We start from the raw sequence: 25022 nt of genomic DNA, 5'->3' as shown, positions 1-25022 counted from the left end.
CTTTGACTTCTCTGTAAAACAGAGGGGATATTGGGTTTGTGTCAGCTTGAAATGAGAAAGCTCAAAGTGTGACGAAGTCTCAGTGCTCACTATGCATGTGTGTGTGCTAAGTCACTTCAGTTGTGTCTGACTCTGTGGCCCTATGAACTGTAGCCTGCCAGGCTCCTCTGCCGATGGGATTCTCCAGGCAAGAATACTGGAGTAGGTTGCCATCCCCTCCTCCAGGGGATCTAACCCACTGATCAACCCCGTTTCTTATGTCTCCTACATTGGCAGACAGGATCTTTACCACTAGTGCCACTTGGGCAGACCCAGTGCTCACTATACTCTTCTCTGATTCCTACCTTTTACCCCATCCTTTTCTGACCAAACTGAAAGCTCCTCAAAAGCAAGCGTCAAGCACCAGTCCTTTAAAGCAACTAAGACAGCGGTCCATAGAGAGGGGCAGTTATCGCTCAGTTGATTTTCAATTTGCCTTTCTCCCTGCATGGCTGAAGGCACTAGACCTCTCCCAGACACGTGTGAATGACCTAAATAATTTTTTCTAATCTTCTCCCCTTGCTCATTAAAAGAAGAAAAACAATCCAGGGCAAAACCTGCATTTTGAAAGGATTTGCTGTTATTCTTTCTTTTGTACTGGAGTAATTCTTGCTTTTCTTGCCTTGTGCACATACTTGAACTCCATGGTGATTAAAGGTGATGGTAGACAAGCCACGCCTCCACGCAGGTGTCTCCTGTTTGTGTCTAGGCTATAAAAAGAATTGCTAAATTCACTCTTCTCTTTTCTCTAGCCATGGCTCTCTAGGATGTATGTTGGTGAAAAGGGAGTATAAAATTAAGCAGGTACTCTGTATTTACAAAACACAGCAAAGCTACCTGTCCCCCAAAGCAGTCAACCTTCCCATAAGGTGTTGGGTATCCTATGGGATCTGGGTGTAGTCCATTGTTCTCCATCTTTTCCCAGGAGACACTGCACATCATCACAATTCACCTGAAGACCATTTTCTGTGTTCACTCTTGTTTGGCCTCAGGTATTCACTTTACTCTAAATCCATGTTTCACAAACATCTCTGTGTATGACCTAAAGCAAGAAATATATTTAACCTGACAGCTATGCAGCATAAGCACGCATGTACAACTACACACGTGAATGAAACAATAATTTTAGAAGACTAAACTTACTATGTGTGGTAACAGCAGTATTTTCTGTTTCATTTTAGTTCTTTTAAGTTTTAGTCCTCAATGCAACTCTCTTTCACAATCCATTAATGGTTCACAAGCTGCAGATGAAAAGTACTTTCTAATGTTTATAGTGAGATTAGCATTTATTAATTCATTTACTTTCATAACACTGTGAAAAAATTAGATTCTAATATCACAATTCCCATATTTAAACTGAGAAAAAGTAGGATTCAGAGATTAATTAACATGCCTATAGTCACTCAGCTAATTGGGGCCAAAGTCCCAACCTTTTCACTATGCCAGGCATGCCACCCCCACCCAGACTCCCTGGCACATTGTTGGCACAGATCATGGGGGTGTTAGTCAGGATTCTTTCAGGGGCAAGTAATAGAAAGTCCAATTGAAATGGCATCCATTATAAAAACTGGTCCTTATCTTAAATAAGTTGCTTAGAAGTCAAGTTGATTATATTAGCAGCTTGAAAAACACCTTCAAAGACTCACGCTGTCTTCAGCTCTGTCATCCTTAGTATGTTCTCTCTGTTTTCAGATAATTCCTCTCATGGTCTTAAGATAACAGTCCAACCATGGCAGCCTAAGGAACCATTTCCAAAGCTCAGCCCCTTCTTTTCTCCTTCTGTAAGAGTGAGGAAGACTTTCCCAGGAGTTACCTATGTTTCACAGTCCAGAAAGGCAGCCCTGCAAGCCAGCCCTAATCTAAACACTGGAAAGGATGGAGGGCTTCCACAAAATGCTCAGAATCAGCCCACAGGACTGAGAAGAGACCAAATCCCCGCAGAATTCCTTTCCTTCACAAGAGTCAAACACATTCCAACTTCCATTCCCCAGGATGCACACAGAGTAGAGGATGGTAATGACAGAGTGAGGCAAGTGAGAGCATCCTTTCACAGTGGGTGCAGATAAAACTTCCCGGAAGGTGATGGGTGCCACAGCATCTCCCTTACTCTGCCTGGTTAGATGAACTAATCCCTTCAACTTCTACTTGGGGTGCTTCCTCTAGCTACCTCTGGTCCCTTAACTGTGTCACTCCTGTTTACCCAATCTCTAATCCAGTCTAGGCCAGTCCATACTCTCCCTGTCCATTCTTCATCATTAACCTCATTCTTTTGGGCGATTATCCACCTGTCATTCTTTTCCTGTTTAATGAATACCTGCTATATGACAGACGGACGCTGAACGAAGCTATAGGAAAACAAAGATGAGGGGGCAGTCTCTGCCTATAATATCCAGGGGCCTTATTTAAACACAGTGGCACATACACATATATACATATAGTAGTAATAGTGTTAGTCACTCAGTTGTGTCTGATTCTTTGGGACCCCATGGACTGTAGCCTGCCAGGCTCCTCCATCCATGGAATTCTCCAGGCAAGAATACTTGAGTTGGGCTGCCATTTCCTTCTCCAATATATACAAATATACATACTCAAATTTGGCATCTGAATGTAAAGGATGGCATGGAGCTCAAAGTCTCTAGGAAACAGAGCTGGAGGCAGAGGTCAAAGTGATGGGAGTTTATTTGGGAGGTGCAAACCCTTGGGCAGTGGGGTGAGAAAAAAAGGATTTAGGCTAAAATAAGCAAGGAAGGAAGAAAAGGGAAAGAAAGGGAAGCAGGGAAAATGGGAAGCAGTGTGTTGTGATGTTTTAGCACTGGCTCCTGCCTCACAAGATGCCGCCAAAAGACATTGTAGACAGCTTGGGAGGTGCTTTCACTGATAAGAATACAGGGGTTGTCTCAATGGCTTCAAGGGGAAGCTGTGCCTCAGAGCAGCCCAAGGACAGAGAAGGAGAAGTTAACCGGCCTGGTTCCCTTCCATCTCTGGATTCCCAATGGTCAGAGTTAACCCCCTGACTTTCTGAGTGTGTCATCTGGTCCCTTTGGTGGTTCCATGTGATGCCAGATTCCAAGCCTTGTGTTGTGCAGTTTCACCCAATAACAAAAGCAGAGGGGCACACACTGCATGACTGAGAGCTGGAATGGGGCAACTGAAGCTGGGGTACGGGTGCTCAGTCTTCATCTATTACACTGATGGTCCTGCAGGGAGAATGTGGATGGTATCTTCTCTCCTTTGAATGTCATATTAATCGTATCTCCTTTAGCCCATGCCAGCTTGTGCTATGTAATACTGTAATTTACCATAAAAATATGTATTTGGTCTTCTTCCCAGTTTCGGGTATAAAGCTCCTAGCACCCTTGGAATTTCCTAAGTGTTAAAGAGTAATTAAGTTGTCTTTTACTATGTTAATAGTGGCTTGGAAAACACTTAAGGATGGGGTCAGGGGGACCAATTTCAATCCCACCCACGGCTTCCAGGGAGAGGAGATGGATATTGATTTAATCTCCTATGGCCAATGATATACTTCCTCATGCAATGAAACCTCCATTAAGAAAAAAAAAATGGGGTTTGAAGAGATTCCAGGTTGGTGAACACTGTAGATTTGGGGAGAGTGGTGTGCTTGGAGAGGGCATGGAAACTTCTGCCCTTTCCGCATCCCTTGCTGAATGTATCTCTTCCATCTGGCTTTCCTGAGTGATAGCTCTTTGTCATAAACCAGTGACCTGGTAAGTAAAATGCTTCTCTGAGCCACTCAAGCAAATTAATGGGCTTCAAGACAGGGATGTCTCTGGAACTCCAATCTATAACTTGTAGGTGCAGTTGACAACCTGGCTTGCCACAGGCCTCCAAAATGGAGGAGGCAGGGATGGAGGGGTGAAGGTGGCTGTCTCTCCATTAATAATACTGAGTCTTGTGGATGGAAACTGGCTTGTTAAACATATGTTTCTACTGTTTCTCCAATTGCCATTAGCTATACCATGTCACCTGCTGAAACTCCTATAGTAACATGCATCCCTTTGAGTAAATGCAATAAATTAGAAACGGGGTTGAGATGATTACTTCTCCTTTTTTGCAAAGCCAAAAGAGGAAAAAACAACTCCAAGAGGTCTTGAACAGTGTTTCTCTAACTTCATGGTGCAGAAGAGTAACAGGATGACTTGTTAAAAGACAGATTCTGGGACCCACCCCTAGAGATTCTTACTCTAGAAATCTCAGTTGGGACTTGATAATCGGCATTTCTAACAAGAACCCAGTTGGTTCTGATCAGTTAAAGGACCACATTTTGAGGAGTGCCAGCATCAGCCAAGATAGAAGAGGTAAATATTAACATCTTGACTTAAATCTTTACTGTTTTTGTTCAGTCGCGTCCAACTCTTTGCAACCCCATGGATTGAAGCACGCCTACTAGCTGGGCTAAAAGAAGTATGTTTTCTTCAAAAGATACCACCTAGGGTGGCCATGTACATATCTAATCTGGAGATATGTACAAAATACTGATGAAATACATTTCTAGGCCCAAGATGGAGTGGCTTCTGCCTGAGACACTGCGTCAAAAAACCGAAATATTACAACTTTCATGTTCCTCCAAATGCTTCTCCTGAGCAGATATGCAGCATATCCCAACAGCCAATCCCAAAAAAACAACCCACCTCTGGCTTCTCACCCCAAACAAGGTTGACCATTTGTCCCCAGCCATGCAGATATTTGGGCAGAGGAGCCTGGTAGGCTGCAGTCCATGGGGTCGCGAAGAGTAGGACATGGCTGAGCAACTTCACTTTCACTTTTCACTTTCATGCTTTGGAGAAGGAAATGGCAACCCACTCCAGTGTTCTTGCCTGGAGAATCCCAGGGATGGGGGAGCCTGGTGGGCTGCCATCTATGGGGTTGCACAGAGTCGGACATGACTGAAGCGACTTAGCAGCAGCAGCAAGCAGTATTTTCTATTTGTCTCTTCCTTGCTCTTTATTCTTTATCCCATAAAAGCTTCTTGCTTTCTGCCCTCTTTGGCAGTTCTCCAAAAGGAGATTTTCCATTTCATTAAAGTTTTTTAGTACCACCCGAATTGACTTCTTTCATCATTTTTAAACAGTTTTTCAGCAACAAAATTGTTTCGTAAAAGTTTTTGTAAAACACCACAAAAACCCCAACCCAGCAGCACATCCACCTCAGGTATTAATCTGCTCAGCTAAAGTAACAAGATCTTCTAGTTTCAAAGAACTGAATGCCATCTTCCAGTACACCTGCTTATTTTATGCCTAAGAACTGTGGCCCAGGAGGTGTAAATATCTACAAAAATGGCAAAATCCTACTAAGACAAACTAGAATTACCATGACCACCATGGGGAACTTTCCAAAGAGACAATTATCGTTCATTTAAGAAGTGCACCCGAGAGTGTTGCCCAAATCAACAAAGAAAATGGGATATCTATTTTAATTGACATGCCAAAGCCTCCAAAAAGCAAGGCTGCCCCAAAGCTTCATCGAATGTTTCATTATAAAAGGCGAATGAAAAATTAAAGACCTGTCTAAAACAAAACATCGAAAGACTAAGGTGACTCCTACCACCAGCCTCTATCCTCTGTTATGTGAGTACTCACTAAGCTTCCAGTGAATTGCTTTTCCACTCTGAAGAGACCAGAAGACCATAAATAAAGTCCACTAAATAGTTTTAAAGCCAGAAACCTAGAACGCTCCCCTTTGTTGCACCCTCCTGGGGTCCATGGTCAAAACTCTCCATGCTCCCTCACACAGTAGTGTCTGACTCTCGTGATCACATGGACTGCAGCCTGCCAGGATCCTCTGTCCATGGAATTCTCCATATAAACATACTGGAGTGGGTAGCCATTCCCTTCTCCAGGGGATCTTCCCAGCCCAGGGATTGAACTCTGGTCTCCTGCACTGCAGGCAAATGCTTTATCACTGAGTCACTGGGAAAGGCCCCATCAAAACACAGGCCCAAAGTTCTCTCATTTGCATTCAGTCAGGATACAAGGGGAAAAGTTTTGTCAAATCGTTCCATAGCAACTCCCTCCTCAAAAGAGGGTCCCTCCTGGGGTTAACCAAACTCCCAGAAATTCTCCAGTAAACTGCTACTGGTTATTTCCTCAACAGCCCAGGGGAAGCTAACATTAAAATTAATGAAAAATCTTGTCAAATTCTAGTAGACACAAGACTACATTTGTCTGGAGGCTGCACATGGGCTCCTAGGATAAACAGCAAAAGCCAAGGAAGGGTGAAGATTCTTACCAGTGTCTGCTCTCCTCAATCTCTGCGGTGACCCGTTGAAAAAGGTAACATTTCAAGTTTTCCCTTCCTTTCCAAAGCCTCGGTCATTGACTGGGGACCCTTTCTCACCCAGGAACAGCCGTTGCCTCATTGTTTGTTTCATTTGTGTCGTGTCAACATGGCGTGGCTTTCTGCTTGCCCGAGGAACGCAAGTTGTCAGTTCTTACGTGTGCAGGCAGCTTAATCATCCGGCTGGGGTCGGGTGGGAAGTCCAAAAATACAGCCGGACAGAAATGTAGGCTGCACTCTGTTTGCCGCTGAGATAGAGTGGGACAGGGGAAGGGTTGCCCTTCGTTTGTGGCTAGAGTTTTACTGAGTATGCCCAGCTTGGAGGAACTATCTAGGTCTTTCTTTGAATTGTCTTTGAGAGTGGCTCCTGATCTTGGGAGGCAGGTGTCCGTTGCAACCATTGTGGCGGAAAGATGTAGGACCCCCAAACCGGGATTCCCGGCCTCGGCGGATACAACATGCCTGACAAGAAAGCAAAGAGCCCAGAAACTGTATGGAACCACCACTGCCTGGACAACACCAAGGTGTGCTTATACTCGGCTGGAGATGAGAGAACTTTTATACTGGAAGGGAGAGGGGATGTAGTAATAAAGACAGAGATGGCAATTCTTTAGTAGAATGGGGACACAGAGCCCACGTTAACTGATATAAATAAAGCAAGCAGTGTATCTTACAGGCTTGAGTTCGTGGGCTGAGCTTTACACCCATTGCACTGAGTTTGACAATGAGTATTTGGAAATACAAGAATACCTACGACAGAAACAGCCTCCAAATCTGCAAACTGGGGAAGCACAGGTGGAATTCCATTAAAATAAGGCTGTGTGTGTGCAGTTTGTCCCTGTTAGGGATGGTGCTGTCTGGTGACACGGAATGTTTTGCTCTTGTAGGCTCAGAGCTGTGTGTGAGATGTTTCCAGATCAAAGATCTAAACCCAGGTAGACTCAGCACACCCAAGTTGGCCTAAATCAGCCTAGGGGAATACAGGGAAAAAGAAGGGCAACTTTTCTTTTGTTGCATAATCTCACTTAGGGGTGGTAGACTGAGGAAGGGATTTGCGTTTAGATCAAGCATTCCTGGAAGGGATGATTTGGGCCTCTGGAGGCTACCGCTGCTGTGGTTGCCTGTGGTGGTGGGAGAAAATGGTGAGGAGGCAGAGCACAGCTTATTCTATTTAACCTTATTCTACTAGTTAAGATTCAGGGCTTACACTTGTGCTGATTGATCATGAATACTGATTTTCTGCCATTCAGGAAGAAAAAAGAATTTGTGAGGAAGAGGCAGAGTCATTAGTTAGCAACCAGATAGAAAACTGTGAACTCTCTTTATCTAAACAACCAGACTATGTCACTATGTCATGTTTTGTGACAAGAACTTGGACCATCTTGTTTTGCCAAAATGATGTATGATGATACTCTTTAATATTTTTTATTGTTTGTGTGTCAATGTTTGAGTTGAGGTTTACTATGTTAAAATTCTTGTGAACACTTCAAATAGTTTTTTTTCTTATTAAAAAAAAAAAAAAACCAGACTAATTTTATGGTATCAACCCTAAATGTCTTGATCACCAGACTGAATTACATCCAATATCAATTTGGTAGTGATATTCAACAAGTATTAAACACCTACTGTGTACCAGGGATCCATTTGAGGTGTGAGGGATACACTGGTGAGCAAAGACTGGACTCTCGTGAAGCTCTGTTCTGGTGGGAAAGAGACAATAAACACATAGAAAGTGAAGTCGCTCAGCCGTGTCCGACTCTTTGCGACCCCATGGACTGTATGTAGGCCATCAGGCTCCTCCATGCACGGGATTTTCCAGGCAAGAGTACTGGAGTGGGTTGCCATTTCCTTCTCCAGGGGATTGTCCCAACCCAGGGATCAAACCTGGGTCTCCCGCATTGTAGGCAGATGTTTTACCATCTGAGTCACGAGGGAAGTCACATGTCAACCTGTGGTGTTATAAAGGGAAGAAAGCAGGGTTACAAGGTGAAGAGCAAGGGAGCAGGAGTGCTTTTCTTCCATTTCTCCCGAGGTTTGGAGCTCATTTGTACCTCACGACTTTTGCAAATGAAGTTTTCTCTGTCTGGACCCTTCTCTTCCTTTTGACCCTGTCAACTCTTCCTTTTTGCCAAGTTACCTTTTGAGCTCCTTCCTCTCTGGAAGAGACCAAGCTCAGGTTCTTGTTCAATCACAGCACCTCAGCTTCTTTGCTGTACTAAGGACACTTACGATGCTGCATGGGGACTGTTCAAGGCCTTTGTCCCCTCTAGACCTTAACTCACAAAAGCTGAGTTATGTCTGTTCACTGATGAATCCTTACAGTCTTGGAGTTTGCAGAGTAGGGACCCAGCAAATAACTGTTGAGTATCTGAATAGCTTTCAGTATGCCAGAACACTCAATCAGAGAAGTTCCCTTCCCAAGCCTTTTACTGTGCTTATCTTGTAGGCCATCTACATAATTTGGCCTTTTTACTCTATAGCAAGATTAATCTACATAATTTGGCTTTATTGGACTGTAAATATGTAGTAATATATGATGTCACTATCCTTTATTTCACCTTAACAATCCTCATGGCTCTTGGAAACATGTGCTGACTGAACTACGAGTTAAAATGAATACTCTTATTTGTAAATGATCGAGTCATAAATAGGCAGAATCAACCCATGCTTTTATTTCCATTGCATATAAAAATTTCATATGAAGGTATTGATGTACAGTACTATCCCCATGGGCTGTAAGAGAGGCTAAGAAACCACTAAAAGAATCATCATTTGTAATGCTCACACACAATTGACCACTCTGAAAACATATCCAAAGAAATCAAATTTAAAACAACTAAAATCAGTAAGGATTTTTTTTCTTTTTTGTAATTATAGTGTCCCCATTGTACTGTTTAAAACAAAAGTAATCAAATTCCTTTGGGCCAGGGCTGCTAAAATCTACAGTTTGTGTCAAAAAAGAAAATGAAATAAAATAAAAGGAGGCTCATTTTTCCTAGAAAAAGATTCTCTCCTTTCACTAAGTTGCACATCCTGAGGGCTGGGCAGCAGTGGAAAGAGGTTTCCACATCAGCCACTGGGAATTTTTCATAGCTTTCGGGAGCTGGCCTCTGCGCAAGGTTAAAATTTAAAATTCTAAAGCAAGTTAAGTTTCGCAGAAACACACATTCTAGAGAATGGTGACTCCACTATGCTATGTGAACTGGCATGATATAAAACTTTGTGTTAATGTATGAATTTACATACATAAGGAAATTTGATTCATCTTAGTTGAAGAAAAATTCCATGGTTTAAAGAAAATGACCTTTTTCATATTTTGTTTTCCTAACATGGCAGGAAGCCAAATAATAAAGTACTAACATGCATGGCCTATGGCTCTAGTTTCAAATCAAGTTCATTTGTCCATGTGCTCAAGTCGAAAAGACTTTTAATAATTATTGGACAAGAATAATTTCCCCAGTAGTGTTTGAAAATTTAAAAAAAGAAAAAATCAAATGTAACTGACTGAAGCAGCTCAGTTAGTATCTTATCGGAAAAAACACCATCATATATGCTTTGGTGCTTCGTGGCAGAAAGCATTTAAGGGCTTGTCTCTCAAGAGTCTCAGAATGCTCTAGAGGTTGACCATGGTTCTGTACAATCCAGCTGCTGCCAGAAACCCAATTGATTCAAAGCTCAGATGTAAAATGCCCAGCCCTAACCCCACCGTTACCTTACTTTCAAATGCAGCAAAACAGAAGAAAATATTGGTTAAAGTTAAGGCACAGCCCTGGGACCAAAGACCTGCAGCTATGTTTTTATATTTTATATACCTTTATGTATTTTATAGTTTTCTTGAATCTTCCATAAACAAGCTCTAAGGTGACAAGACTATTTTATAGAAGAAAAGAAAATGTACAAGGAGTATGTATACACACCATTCATTCTCTCACCAAGAGTTTCCAAATATATCAACACCATCCCAATTCGGGATGATGTTTTAATAAGAACTGATAATTTACAATTAACATTACAGTATGTACATTACAATAAATACATGGTTGTAAACAGACAAACAAGACTGTATTACAGGTAAGGTCATTTGGTGAGAAAAAAATGCATGGCACAAAAAAATAAATAATGCATTCAAAAAGCATCATAAAGCTTTCGGTAAAATCCACTTCATTCAAGTTTTTTTTTCCTTGTCTACAATTTGTTCTATCTACATTATTTTCTTGTGAATTTTAAGTGACATAAAAGAAAAGAAAATTAAAACAGCATTATTATGTTTAGTAACTTGCAAGCTGAAATGTACTGGTTTTATGCAAACTTAGACATTTTCTTCCCCATACAGTACCCAGATACTGTATTTTCTTACAACATTTTAGGAAATGTAAAGCCACTTATAAAAGGATATTCTTTTTAAAGCAGTGTATAATTCTGAAGCACACTTCGGCGAGAGCAGAGGAGAGAAGAGAGGAGAAGCAGATTGTACAGTGCACTAGTCCCTGTCTTTTGGATATTTTTTCCTAAAATTTGATTGTCCATCATTGGGTATCTTCACACATGTGACCATTAAAACCAACAAATTGAAGAAATAAAAGGAGTCTCCCTTTTTTAGTGCTGTTATATACCTTTTCAGGTCTGGATTTGTGACATATTGCTGTTTTAATTTTTTTTTCATTCTTAAGTTCTAGGCACTCTGTGGGGGAAATAGCAAGCATGAGGAAAGGGAGGGATTGAGAGTATTTGGGAGAAAGGAATAAACCTTAGATTCTTTGCCTTTTCTTCTAGACCTCCATCAGGAACAAAATTAAAATGGAAACAAGTTTCCAATTGTTCTTGTGAAACCACTTGCCAAACATAAGACTTTATTTGAAAGATTACTGTCTGAATTTTACAGGGGAATCTGATAATTAATTGGTCAATTCCTGTCTTGTGCTCTATGTCGAAGTTCACAGCTACCTAATTTTTCTATCAATGTTTCTAACCAACCGTGGCTCTCAGGGGATTAAAATAGTATCTTCAGCTTGGGTCATTTCCCTGGCTGATGATTTAGTGATTGAGACATCCACAATATAAACATTTTTCAGGATTACAATTCCATTTACTGTTCTATTTTCTGTTTGGTCAGATATTCCTTTAGCCTCTACTTGAGTTCTTGGATATCACTGTGAAAAATGATTATTTGGGCTCCAAGCTCTTCACAGAGAAGGTAAACATTTTTTAAGAGCTGAAATGGGAAGAAAGTCCAGACTAAATAAATGCCCCAAGATGCCAATTAAAGGTAAATACTGGGAATCAATCTCTAAAATTGCAATACAATTCTTGATGCTAAATTCAGCCAAGAGTGATCTCTACTCTTGAAGATTTAGTCAGAATCTTCTTACCCAACTGAGTAATTTAAAATGGCATCACATCACCTAATCTCTGGTGCTAGGGGCACCATCAACTTCTTTTCATCAGCGTATTTAAAGTTCTCCTCTACTAGATGTACTTCCGGATCAATGATAACTGATAAAGCAAGAAATGCTATTATGTGTTATGTGGCTGTCCTTTAAGGAAGAGTCATTGCTACACTTAAAATCACGTCTCAGGAATATTCCTCATACAGTTCTTAATCCCGTGGTGAAATCATAGAAACAAAAGAGCATTCATTGTACTGGTGTTCATTAATATATTCTACTAATATTGTTAAAAATTACCTAGCTAGCCATTAACTTTTCTTTGTAAATCAAAAGTAAAAGCTAGTCATTATATACGACCTCATGGCAGAAAAGAATGCTAACTCTAACTTGACTACCTGTTCTTTGCATCCATCAGAATGGTGGTGATATATTTGATAAGACCCCACGTGGTAAATGTGGACAGAGGTTCAAACACACACTGAATAATGAAGCAGCACAAGGGGAAAAAGGTTTTCTTACTATAACTGACTGTGAAAATAATAAAAATGAACATGAAATGTGTGGGTTATTACAAAGACATGCATTTGTGAAATGAGGGTCTACCACCACAGCAAAAAGTTATCAGAAGACACTAAGTGGGAAAATATCTAAAAAAGACTGACCATTTTAGCTACTGGGTATTTATATATCTCCCACTTGCTTCAGATAATACCAACTGATGACTGAGTGTCCACGAGGCTTGAGATACATTAGACAGAACACACATCAGAGTATTATGGAACACGTGTTCACTTTGCACACGGTGAAGAGAAATGTCAGTGGGGAGCAACTCTGCGTGTCTGAATAGACCAAAATGAAGAGCCAGCAAATGAAGACCTACAAAAAGGGTTTCCTGCAACATAAAGTCAATTTTTGTTTTTAAAATATGGAAGTCATTGGTATATAAAACAATGGGTCACTACAAATCAGTTAATTGCTATGAAGTCTAAGGTGCAAGTAAAATTTGTAAATTAGGTTTATCCAGTGTAGCACAGATTTGTACTGAAAACTTGCAAGTTACTCCTTAGAAAAAAATAACCAGTGGCAGATGAAGTTCTGAATGTAGTTTTTTAAATATAATACCTCAATACATTTAATAATAAAAGTAAGCTCTACAAAAAATCTGTTTTACATATCATACAAAATGTAGAGGTCAGTGCAGCTCACCGAACCACACTATTCAGTCAGGTATCAGGAAGACTTGAAATTAGAAAATTATGCAATTTCTGTGGCTCATCTTTTTCCTGGTAACAGCTTCACACTATGTCCTGTTCCTGACCCATTCGTTGCTTCACCCATCTGTTCACTGCATCCATGTAATAATGCCTTCTTTCTGCTGAAAATATTGCAAACAAAAAGAAAAAAAAACCCCAAATCATCTTAACTTTGGGGCTGCCCAATGAGCCACACTCCCTAGAAAACACTTAAGAGTTGATTTTTCTCGGTTTCTTCAGCTTGATGGAGCCGCAGACCCGTGACAATGCTGTCCATGAAGATGTCCCTCTCATTCTGATGACATGGAGGTGAAAAAACTGGTGACGATATTCCTGAGCGCCAGACTGAATCGTCAAGGTCAGTTTTGTTCCACAAACATCCTGGCAGATGACAGTGAGGTGTGACCGTGGTTGTGGCATGTGACATGCACTTTGGAAACAACGTTTCTACTTAAAAAAACAAAAAACACAAACGAAAGGCATGGAAGTCTGGGCCCTGTTACGTGTCTGGGGAGGGGTCCCCGATGACACAGGCCTCGGGCTGGCTCTCCTCGTCCGCCACGGCCTCCTCTTCCACCTGCTCATCCAGGGGGATCTCGGTGGACTCCGAGTCCTGAGTGCACAGAGTCTTCGAGTCGCTGCAGCTAGTGTCTTCTTCAACTTGACTCCCACTGTCCTTCTCGGTGTCTGACTCGCCGTCTTCCTCTAAAGTCAGTTCAAACTGGAACTTCTCTGTCTGACCCTGCCTGCCCTCCTCCTGGTCATCGGGCGCCGGGGAGGGGCTCTGAGGAATTGTGCTCTGGTACCATTCGCGATTGTCCTCCAAAGTGTCCAAAATGTCCTGGGCGTCAGGATGGACCAGGTCTGCCCACGTCTCCCACAGAGGATGAACGATATAGTCTATGAAGCCCACCTGGTTAAAAAAAATATATCCAATGTGAGTACAGGATTAAGAAACAATGGAAAAGATTAAAGAGACCCAAATGTATTCAATTTATATACTGAATTAAATTTTTATATATGATATATAGAATTTATGTAAAATATATAAATGTAATATGCTTTACAAATATAACACTGAACCGAAGACTATTAACCTTAGTCTGGTAAAATAGTCACTATTTTAGGTAGCAGACTGTATGACAATGTTGTTATGAGCTGCAGAAAACAACTAATAGCTTATAGAATTCTGAGTCCAAGAGCAGGTTTGTGGGATAAAAAACCTCTGCTTGTTTACCTTGCTTGGTTTGAGGCTTGGACTTGATTTTAGAATAGTCCATTTATAGGTGGATCCAGATACACCGAAATAATGCCATGTATTCCATATGGATTCAAAAAACTTTATTCACTTATGAGAAGAGGTAGTTGAAATAATTCTACACATATGAATATGCTATACAAATCGAGTTATAATGAATAAATATACTGTTCTATGAATAGATATATGACCATACGGATATACATCCTAAGAATCAAAGAATTTTGAGGCTTGCAAACATGAAGTGGGAATTGAGCTTGTCAGAAAGAAGGTAATTAAGATCACCCCATAAAAGACTGAAGGAGGTGCAAAAAAAGTAACCAAATGTTCCATGTAGCTGTGTTCTCTCTGAAAGCTTAAGGCATCACCTGTGATTTTTCCACAGATGCGTTGTGCTTGTCACACATGGGGCTTATCTCCATGCCCCGCTCCCTCTCTCGGTCCCCTTGGCGGAAGAACTCCTCCATGATGCGGTCCGTCCACTGGCGGTACAGCTGGAGAGGCTTGGTTGGGTTGCTCAGGTCGGCACAATGCACCATGTTCTGAAGGACCTAAAACAAACCAGTGCATGCTGTGTTTAGCACCCGCTCCTTTTTTTTAAACTGGAAATTCACATCAGGTGACTGTGACACTTAAAAATACATGTTGTGTAACAGTCGTTCCAGACGGCTCGACCATGATGTGTCTGTGTGTGGTTCACACTTGTATTAATAGTCCCAAAGTATGCCACTTCTACCGCATCTAGGTATCATGAGAGAAACTGTTTACATGCTCACTTCATTAAATTCAGAGCTGCTTAAGTGGTTGGTTTTGTGGGATATTATTTTTTTTTAACGCTCTTCCACTTGCAAAGGCCAATAGGATTTTGTCTGGTTAATTCTCAGGATGAAGAATCTGGATAAAAATCCTGCTTATAACTACCAAAATTATAAGCTGGGAGAAAGGAGACATAAATCCTATCTAAGCTAGACACACAGACATGAGTGTGTACACACAGACACAGAACAAAGTCAAATGCTTTACCTGGATCCTATCAGAATAATTATCAAGAAGAAGAACTCCAGAACTCGTCACTTTCTTAGTTTCAACCATAGTTTTCAAATCGGCCAGTAGATTCATGTGCTTTGACATGTCTGTGGCAAGTACCTTAAAAGACAAACAGTGTTTTAATAAGTAAAAAATTCCCAGAGGAAAAAAGTCATAATTTGCACATGAAAATATCATGGAGAACATGAGAAGAAATGGAGAACAATTCTGTCATCTAATAGCCCTGTGCGGGAATCCTTTACTACTTCTTGGGCCAGAATCTACTCCTCTTTGCTGTCAAGTTTCCTGGAAGCTCAGATAAATGTGTACAATATACAGAAACATTAATCACTAGCAGCCACTCTCATGGTGATAAAAAGGGCTCTTTCTCTGGATAAGACATCATCACATTTTGAAGTTTTTTAATTTCTTGGACTAGAAAGTGGTTACTGGACTACAATGGAGTGATTCACAGGTTGCTTACAGAATACTTTAGGAACAATATTCTGGTTAATTTTCTGCTTATCTAAGACATGTAATGTCTCCATTTCTCTGCATGTACAAAACTGAACAGATAAAGTTTCTGATAACCAGAGATTTCCCTGTGTCTCATGAAAAATGCATAGAGAAAAGACGAATGTCATGGAAGTTTCTGCATGGCACTTCTGCTGACAGAGGTTTTTTCATTATTCTTAACTCCAGACTGTTAGCAGCAGAGCATCACTGCCAGCAGCAAGGCCAGCCTCTGGGACAGAAAGGGCAGCAATATCTTGAAATGTACAAGAAACTTTTATTTGATTGTCATCTCTTTCTTTTTTTAAGAAAACATCATAGATCACAGTTCTCTTTTTTGCTTTTTATCAGTTACTCACAATGTCAATGACCATCTTCCTTAATGACTGTCTTTGCTTTTTGGTCAAATTCTGGAAAATGTCACAGTTTTCTTCCTGAAGCAACTTAAAGCCCACGGCCAAATGATGGTTCTCCAGGACAGAAGAATCATTGTACATCAAGGCAAGTTCAGAGTCTTGAAAGAAAGACAAGAGGTAGAAGGTCAACAAAGCCATTTATGCTAAGTTTATCTTATTTTTCATATTCTGAGATATCTGGGGTTTTAGGAAGCAATTTCTCCTAAATGTTTCTACTTGCATTCCCATGACATTACAACACCTAGAAGAGAGTCCCCTAGAATCTTGAGAGTGGGCTTAACGCTCTTGGCAAATGATAAGTCAGTTCACACTGAGGCTTCGCCTTCTTCTGTTCTAAAGGGAAAGAAGAGTTAGGTGAGATTACCCTGAACCTCCTCTTCAGATCTGCTAGAGGCAGCTCCATAAGCACAGCAGTAGAAAACATCATTCCTAACATCTGTAACACATCCAGAACAGAAGATGTATTCCTGATAAAGGTGGACTATCTATCTGATCTTTTATGTAATGTAAAGATCATGTGCCTTAGGGTAATTTGTACTCCAAGAGTGTACAAGACCAGCTTGGAACATATGAACAATATCAGGGTCTGTTCATGCTTGTACTTGTTTTGTTCACAGGATAGCTTTGTTCATTTTTCCATTTCCTTGTCCACATGTCTTGGCAACCACTATAAACATGTATGTTGCACATCCAAGATGCACACTGAGAGTTTCACACGGAGCCGGGTTTTGAGTTGTCTACATAACTCCAAGGTGAAGATTTGGCTGCTCCCCCATGACTGTCCTGGACCTCTGTTGTTTTTTTTTTTTCCAATGAGAAATCCTACCTCTTTCCTAGTTCCTGTAAATAGCAGACTCAGGTCTATTAAAGTAGTCATTAAAAAAAAAAAAATGGTGCTTTATCTTGTTTCCACTTAAGTCACTGTAAAAACTAACACATGTATTGGATCTTTCTTTTGACTTGTGTGGAAAATATACATTATTTTCTAAGAAAGAAATACTCAATACTGCTCAATGACTATTTTAAAGAAGCTAGGAAGGAGATGTGAGATTCAAGACACACTTTGAGATTCTATGATTTTACATTTATACAGAAAAATAACGTTCTATATACAAGCTACAAATATAGTGACGGAAAGCTTTTTTATCAATGAGATCAGTGAAATAAAGAGTATGTACTATCACCAGGTCCAGCTCTACCTTCATACAGTAAAATGTCTCTGCTCTTGAACTTCAAAAGTCATATGATTTGAATAGATGACTAATGTGTTCAAATGTGTGAGGAAACCTTTCTCCCCCACACCTAGGCAGATTCGCTAGAAACAGAAATTTTACTTGTTTTCCAAGTAAAATTTAATGCTATATATATGCTGACACTGCTTTATTGTTTCAGAAAATAACGCTTTAAAAATATTTATCTTTTTAAAGATAAATATCCTCTAATGTGCTCTATTCAACACATTATGATGCTATTTACATTTTATGGATTTATTTACATAGTATTGTCCTTGAAAAAGATTTATGCAGCTTCTCACCTGGAATTTCAACTTCCTTACATCCAATTCAGAATCCTCCACTCCCCTAAATCATTTATAAAAGCTTAAAGCCTCTGCCAGGTAGAAATGATCGCTCTGTTTTCACAACCTTCAGCATGTTTACAAGGAGTGTATGTGTCATTAATATTAAATCACCTGGTGCCTAAAACTAACACAACCGGAATGGTTAATGAAAACTATCACCACAACTGAGAAGCAGAGGGGTATTTGGCCTGGGAATCAGCCAGGTGAGCCCAAGTGCCCTTCCGCCCTGGTGAGCCATGCAGTCTCCTTAAAATTGGACAAGTGACCTCCCATCTATGGTAGGTCTGATCTGATGATTAGAAGTCTTTATTACAAGAAACACAGGTTCAACCTTTAGCTTTGGACAAGATGGCAGCCCCAGCTCCAGGTTAGGAGCTGAGAGTGTGTGCTAGTTTGAGCCACTCAATCCATCCACAAAAGAAAGAGAAAACACAAATTTAATGTCTATAAAAAGTTTACTGTAAACTAAAAATAATCACATAATTCTGATAGAGTATTTCATACAGCTGTTTATTATAAGTTTGCAGTTATTAGTGAGACTCTCCTTTTCTGAGAGACTGTATTCTTGTATTTAAGGGCTTCCCTGGTGGTGCAGAGGTTAAAGCGTCTGCCTGCAATGTGGGAGACCTGGGTTCGATCCCTGGGTCAGGAAGATCCCCTGGAGAAGGAAATGGCAACCCACTCCAGTATTCTTGCCTGGAGAATCCCATGGACGCAGGAGCTTGGTGGGCTACAGTCCACGGGTCGCAAAGAGTCAGACACGACTGAGCGACTTCACTCACTTCCCTTTCACTTTAAAACATGTTGTGAAAACTAAAACTTAACTTGTGTTAGAGGCTACTAAGCCTCTTCTGAGTTCTGAAACAAAATGCTTTCTGGCTTGATCTTCCTGACCCAGGGATCGAAAGAACCCGGGTCTCCTGTATTGCAGGCAGATTCTTCACCGTCTGAGCCACCAGGGAAGCCCAATTAAAAGCTAACCAAGGCAATAATTCTCATAATGCCCTGGGGCTCTTATCAATCCTGGGATAACTTTCATCTACCAGATGATACTGATTCATTCTCTCAGGCATTACACAGCCCTATCTCACCCCACCCTCAAGAAAATATCAGCAATCCAAAGCTGGCCTGGGAACTGCTGACTGCCCTGTGTGGCTGAGACCCCACAGAAAGGAGATGGGCACAACATCACTGGCTAACAAAGTGCCTCCAGAAGCGCAGTCTATAATCCTTCTACCTCAGGCAGGTCATCAGTAAAACGACCTTAAACAGACACCCTTGGCCACTGTCCTGTGTGTATAATTACCCTCTACTGTCTCCATTGGAGAAGGAAATGGCAACCTACTCCAGTGTTCTTGCCTGGAGAATCCCAGGGATGGGGGAGCCTGGTGGGCTTCCGTCTATGGGGTTGCACAGAGTCAGACACGACTGAAGCGACTTAGCAGCAGCAGCAGCAGCAGTCTCCATTATTTATTCTCAGTTGTCTCAAACTTTAAAGGGCATGAGATTCATGTGTGGACTGAGGCTTTGCTAGTTTAAACTGCAGACTCCACGGGTACCCTGCTGCCAGCCTAGGCCCATCTGCCCTTAGAGGGTCCATAATAAAGAATAATAGAGTCGGTCCTCATTTTTCCTGAAAAATTTAACAGAATACTTGGAAGACAGTGACTTTATTATCAGTTGTTTTAATTTGTTCTCAATTCTTAATTCTAATGTTATAATATGGGAAGATATAATATTTAGTATAATAGGATGCAAATAAAACACTTAAGTCTGAATATTGGTGTTATTAATTTAAAGAAAAAAGCCTACCTTTCTTAATGCAAGAGTTAAGACAGAATTTATATGTATTTGTTAAAAACATCAAGATATACCTAAGAAGCAAAATAATGAATCAGTCCAGGATAATAAAAAATTGCCAGTGTACATTTTACTATATGACCTTTCTGTTCTAACAGAAAGGACACAATCAACCCTAACCTAGGAGACAATGTAAACTCATGTGTTGATATACAGTAATGTTTTGTTGACTCCTGAAAGCACCCTATTATAGGTTCTCAAAAGGTATCTAAGACATGAAATGCACTGACTATCCATCCATTTTTGGAAACCTATGACTTTCCCAATTCTCCTACACATGAGTGAGTCACCAAAGTGCATTTTGTTATAGGGTAGTCCAGAGGCTATTAAAAATATACAAATATATAAATAAGCCAAAAGATCTGAATCTCTCAAAGCAAGGCTATATTTCAACTTCCCCTTTAAATCTGGCTGCAGCAAAGCACTGGGAATGAATGGTGGAGGAACAGACACTACAGGAGCTAGACTGCTATGGGGCAGGAGAAGGCTGTTTTCCACAACTCAGTAAAAAGCAAAGACAGATTCTTAACAGATAGGAAAAAATAAGAGCTTTTTATTTTATTTTTTCACATACAAAAGTGACTTTTATAACATTAATCTACTGTGCTGGGAGGGAATTATATAATGGTACATTTAAATTATTTACCAATTAACTTCAAGTACAGAGAGAATGGGCTTCCCTGGTAGCTCAGCTGGCAAAGAAACCCCCTGCAATGCAGGAGACCCTGGTTCAGTGGAGAATCCCCATGGACAGAGAAGCCTGGCGGGTCCCAGTCCATGGGCGTCACAAAGAGTCAGACACGACTGAGTGACTAAGAGCACAGAAAGAACAGAATTTCTGTAAAACAATCTCTTTGCCAAAAGCCTCACCCAAACGCTACTAATATTCCCTACAGGGGTTGGCAGTGCAACTGTGTGTTAAGAGGTGTCCCACATCGAACAGTCTCTTCTGTGCGTTCTTTCCAAATCCATTGATGACTTACTTTACAAAATGTCACCAGTGAGAAAAAAATCAACGGTTAAGAAATATTAAAAGAAAAAAACAAACAGTATGTCAAAACAGAACCTCATATTGCCCTCAGCATGAGATTTAAAAAGGGAAGAAGAGGAAAGAACATGGTGGAGAGAAGAAGGAGTTACAGCCTCTGAAGAGGATTAAGTCACAACCTACATAAAATGAGGAATTTAACATGCATCCTGATAACTTCTTTTATTTAAAACTCTGAGGGTAGGATTTCCCTGGTGGTCCAGTGGTTAAGAATCCACCTACCAATGCAAGGGACATGGGTTCAATCCCTGGTCAGCGAACTAAGATCACACATGCCACAGGGCAACTAAACCTGTATGCCGCAACTAGAGAGACCGCATGCCACAACCAGAGAAAGCTTGTGAGCTGCAACAAAGACCCAGCACAGCGCCCGCACCCCCACCCCCCCCAAAAAAGAAAAAACTTTAGGAGCAATATACCTAAATCTTTCTGCAAACTTTCGCTTTCAATTGCTCTGTCTATTAATGTGGTAATATAGTATTTCAAGAGAAGTACTGGAATGCATGTTTTTTCAAACATCATATGCCTCATGGGCTAGAACAGTAATTTTTTAGAGCTATATAACATTAATGTGCAGTCACTGTAATGCATATATACACATTTCAAAAGAACATGACTCTGGAAACACCCTACACTTATAAAAACCCTCAGTCACTCTAAAATGTAAAAAGGAAAATTTTTTCTGCAAAAATGAAGAAGTTTCACTTCACTTACTTGTATTGATCAGAAACTGATTGGACACACCAGGATGATCAACGTCATGGATTGCACTGGCAAAAATTGCTGCAAGAATCTCCAAATCTGTAAACACAGCCTGAAAGAACGCAGACAATATTAGATAAAGTTACTATTCTATAGTAATATAAATTAAAGGTACATAGGAATGGGAAATTCCTTCCCAGACTCTGATGGAAAACAAAATGAAGCTTCAAAATATATTATTATCATATTCCAGGATGGCAGACTTTCAGAAAATGAGCTCCTCATGGCCTTTTTAAATGTAATCTTGGAGGAAATATTTTATCTGATCTTATTATAATTCAAGATCACACCTTTTCCATGGTTATATTTTAAAAATATTTAAAAAGGATATCTGCCAATAGTTTTAGAAAATAATAACTTATTTTAAAAGTATTTAAGATGTTCAAGGATATTCTGAAAATGTACATAAAATTAATGACACGAGCAATTATTTTCTTCCATTCAAAACAGGGACTCTCAATCTCAGAGAAACCAACATCTGCAGTCAGATAAGTCTTTGTTGTGCAGATAGGTCTTTGCTGTGGGAGGCTATCCTGTGTGTTACGAGGTGTTTAGCAGGGCCCCTGGCCTCTACCGATGAGATGCCAGTAGAATGTACCCCCAAACTGTGACAGCTAAAAATTTCTCCAGTATTGCCAGATGTCCCTGGGAGGAGCGGGGGAGTAGGAGTAACGGGAAAATCACCCCCAGCTGAGAGCCTCCCACTCAAACAATAAGGTATTAACCCAGTTTTATAATGAAACAATCTGAACTATAAACTACATTAGCAAAAGGGAGTCACTCTCCCAAATGATTAAGGAAATCAAATTGCTTTAATAAACATTCAATGGAACAACTTCATAGGATTTGGTGACATTAAAGATATGTTTCTTTCTAGTGAGTTCTATGAAAAGTATCAATGCATAGCTTCTATTTTATAAAAATAATCATCTTTGGATTATAAACAAAAAAGTCATCAGACTAAATTCCCAAGAAGCCCCAAACTAATCAAAACTGAGTAATCCAGGTGTGCTTTATGGAATGTTCACTAGATCATTTCAAAGAGGCAATATCATAAACAGATGAATCCCTAAGTCTTTGATTATTATCCAAGACAAATTCATCAAAGACTCAGCTGTTTAATTACCACAATGACATCCCCCTCCCAACTTAATAATATTTCCAGGAAGCCAATTGTTGTTTGCCCTGCATGCCCTTCAGTATGAAAGTTGAAGAACCACTGTGAGTGGCAAGTTACTGTTCTTGAAGGTTTAGAGACCAAGTGTACCTCTAAAGCAGGTGTAGACAACAGCACGTGCGTTGACTGGACGACATCTGCAGCGTGAATATTATTGTGGTAGGCCACATCAGCGTGGTAATGATCTTCCAGGGTCATTAGGTATGTAATTAAAGTGTCTACTGGAATTTTAAATGTTTTTAATAAATCCCGTTCCTGCAAAAGAAATCCTCTTAGCATTTTGTATCTTATAGAAAAGATTTTCCATACAGTGTGTTAACAACAGCAACAGAAATCACCCCCTGTGCCACCTATGGATAACCCAGAAATGAGAGAAGCACTCTCTCAATGTCTAGTGAGGACAATGAAAACCCATGGGGTGATCCAGAAACTGCAGGGACAAAACCAGAATACAGTTGTCCTTCTGGAGCCCAGCAAAGCTTTGCCCAAAATATATGGTGTCAGGAATGAGCTGCCAACTATCAAGTGTCCGTGTCCTGGGACCCTGAAGGTAGCTTCAGTCCACCACCCCAACTGGGCCACTGGGTCAAAGCACGTGAGACACAACATTCTCTTGAGGGCTGGAGACCTCAGCCCCAAATTCTCATATAAATCCTAACCCTGAACTGGGGCAAAAACCTGACAAGAATGAGAAACTGATTTGAAGAAGAGAGCAGTCCACAAGACAGTGGCTGAAGAAATTACATAACTAAGGTTAGTCAGCAAGGGGCTTATTCAATTTGTAAAGTTAACACTCCATTCTCTGTGCAAGGGAGGGTCATGTGGATGATTTAAAAATTTTTTTATTTTATGATTTTAAAATTATTTTAATGAATTGCTTCATTTGCCCACATATCTTTTTCTTCAATGGGAAAAATAATACAATTGATTTATTTGTGTTTTACCCACACTCTAACCTTCTTGTATCCTTATTTGCCCCTTGGTATATAAGGGGCAGGAGAAGGTAATGGCACCCTACTCCAATACTCTTGCCTGGAAAATCCCATGGATGGAGGAGCCTGGTGGGCTGCAGTCCATGGGGTCGCTAAGAGTCGGACACGACTGAGCGACTTCACTTTCACTCACTGGAGAAGGAAATGGCAACCCACTCCGGTGTTCTTGCCTGGAGAATCCCAGGGACGGGGGAGCCTGGTGGGCTGCCGTCTATGGGGTCACACAGAGTCGGACACGACTGAAGTGACTTAGCAGCAGCATATAAGGGGCAAATATATATCCCTTATATGTTTCAGCAAATAAAAAACTATCAAAATAAGTAAAAGAGGGTGAGTAGTGAAGAAGATAAATGCATGCACAATTCACAGACTGGACATTATGTCACCAAATAAGAGGTGATAGAACTTAACCACGTTACCTGAAAAATGGTGTGCATGATAACAGTCAAAGGTCGGTTCCCAGACAACTCTGCTATTCTGAAAACATGAAGACCCCATTTGTTCACATCTTCTAGTTCCTGGGGTTAAGGAAAGGTAAGAACAAGTTTGGATGCAGAAGTAGAACATGAAAGAATGAACACAGTCATTTAAAAATTACTGACTTTAATGAAGAGATTGTTAGACTTTTTTTCAAAAGTTCATTTCGAATGTAATGGATGCACCACGTAAGTAGAGGCAAACTTGAGGCAAATCACATGCTAGAGACTGAATGGTGTTGCTCAACCTTATGTCTCTGACAAAACAGTATATTTACACACTTGAAATACTGATCTCAAGTATTTCTCCAGTAGTTAAAACGTATTCTCAAAACCTTAGCTAGTTAACTAAAAGTAACTAGTTAAGTTAGTTATCTAAAGGTAACTAGTTAAGCTAGTTAACCTTAACTAGTTAAAACATATTCTCAAAAACTTTAACTTACACTATTCAAACAATCAAATGTAGATGCAAAAAGAAAGAACATCAAGCCACCTGTCTCTATATATTAATTAAATTCAAGTGATTTATTTTTCCTCTTGATGGTTTATTTTGGAGATCCTTCTCTAAAAGCTCATGTTCCTCTACCTTATTCTTTCTTAAAATTTATTTACTTTTAATTGGAGGATAATTATTTTACAATATTGTGTTGGTTTCTGCCATATATTAGCATGAATCAGCCATAGGCATACACATGTTCCCTCTCTCCTGAACCTCCCTCCCACCCCTACCCCATCCCACTCCTCTAGGTTGTCAGGGAGCACTGAATTTGAGCTCCCTATGTCATACAGCAAATGCCCACTGGCTATCTAATTTTACATATGGTAATGTATATGTTTCAATGCTATTCAAGTGATTTAGCAAGAGCTTTATGAAGTGCTTTCCCATCTACCAGAAAAATCCCCATGAATTATTAATAATAAGCTTTTTCATTTATTTAAAAC

At 40.3% G+C, this 25022-nt stretch overlaps 1 protein-coding gene across 12 annotated transcripts in view; it reads right to left on the bottom strand.

Moving 5' to 3' along the window:
• Positions 1-8983: 8983 nt before the first annotated feature.
• Positions 8984-25022, bottom strand: part of PDE4D (phosphodiesterase 4D, cAMP-specific) — a 1610544-nt gene continuing 1594505 nt past the window's right edge. For all 12 annotated transcript variants that reach the window (XM_010853473.1, XM_010853472.1, XM_010853471.1 and 9 more), the window contains 7 exons: positions 24024-24122; positions 22703-22867; positions 21388-21487; positions 16130-16284; positions 15255-15377; positions 14600-14782; positions 8984-13886 (listed from right to left, as the gene is read on the bottom strand). In XM_010853473.1, coding sequence (XP_010851775.1) covers positions 13473-13886; positions 14600-14782; positions 15255-15377; positions 16130-16284; positions 21388-21487; positions 22703-22867; positions 24024-24122 — 1239 coding nt within the window. In that variant the 3' untranslated portion in view covers positions 8984-13472. The remainder of the gene's footprint in view (positions 13887-14599; positions 14783-15254; positions 15378-16129; positions 16285-21387; positions 21488-22702; positions 22868-24023; positions 24123-25022) is intronic.

This window comes from Bison bison, unplaced genomic scaffold, assembly GCF_000754665.1.
Source record: "Bison bison bison isolate TAMUID 2011002044 unplaced genomic scaffold, Bison_UMD1.0 scf7180017864328, whole genome shotgun sequence".
Lineage (NCBI taxonomy): Eukaryota > Metazoa > Chordata > Mammalia > Artiodactyla > Bovidae > Bison > Bison bison.
This window is presented reverse-complemented; position numbering and strand designations above follow the sequence as displayed.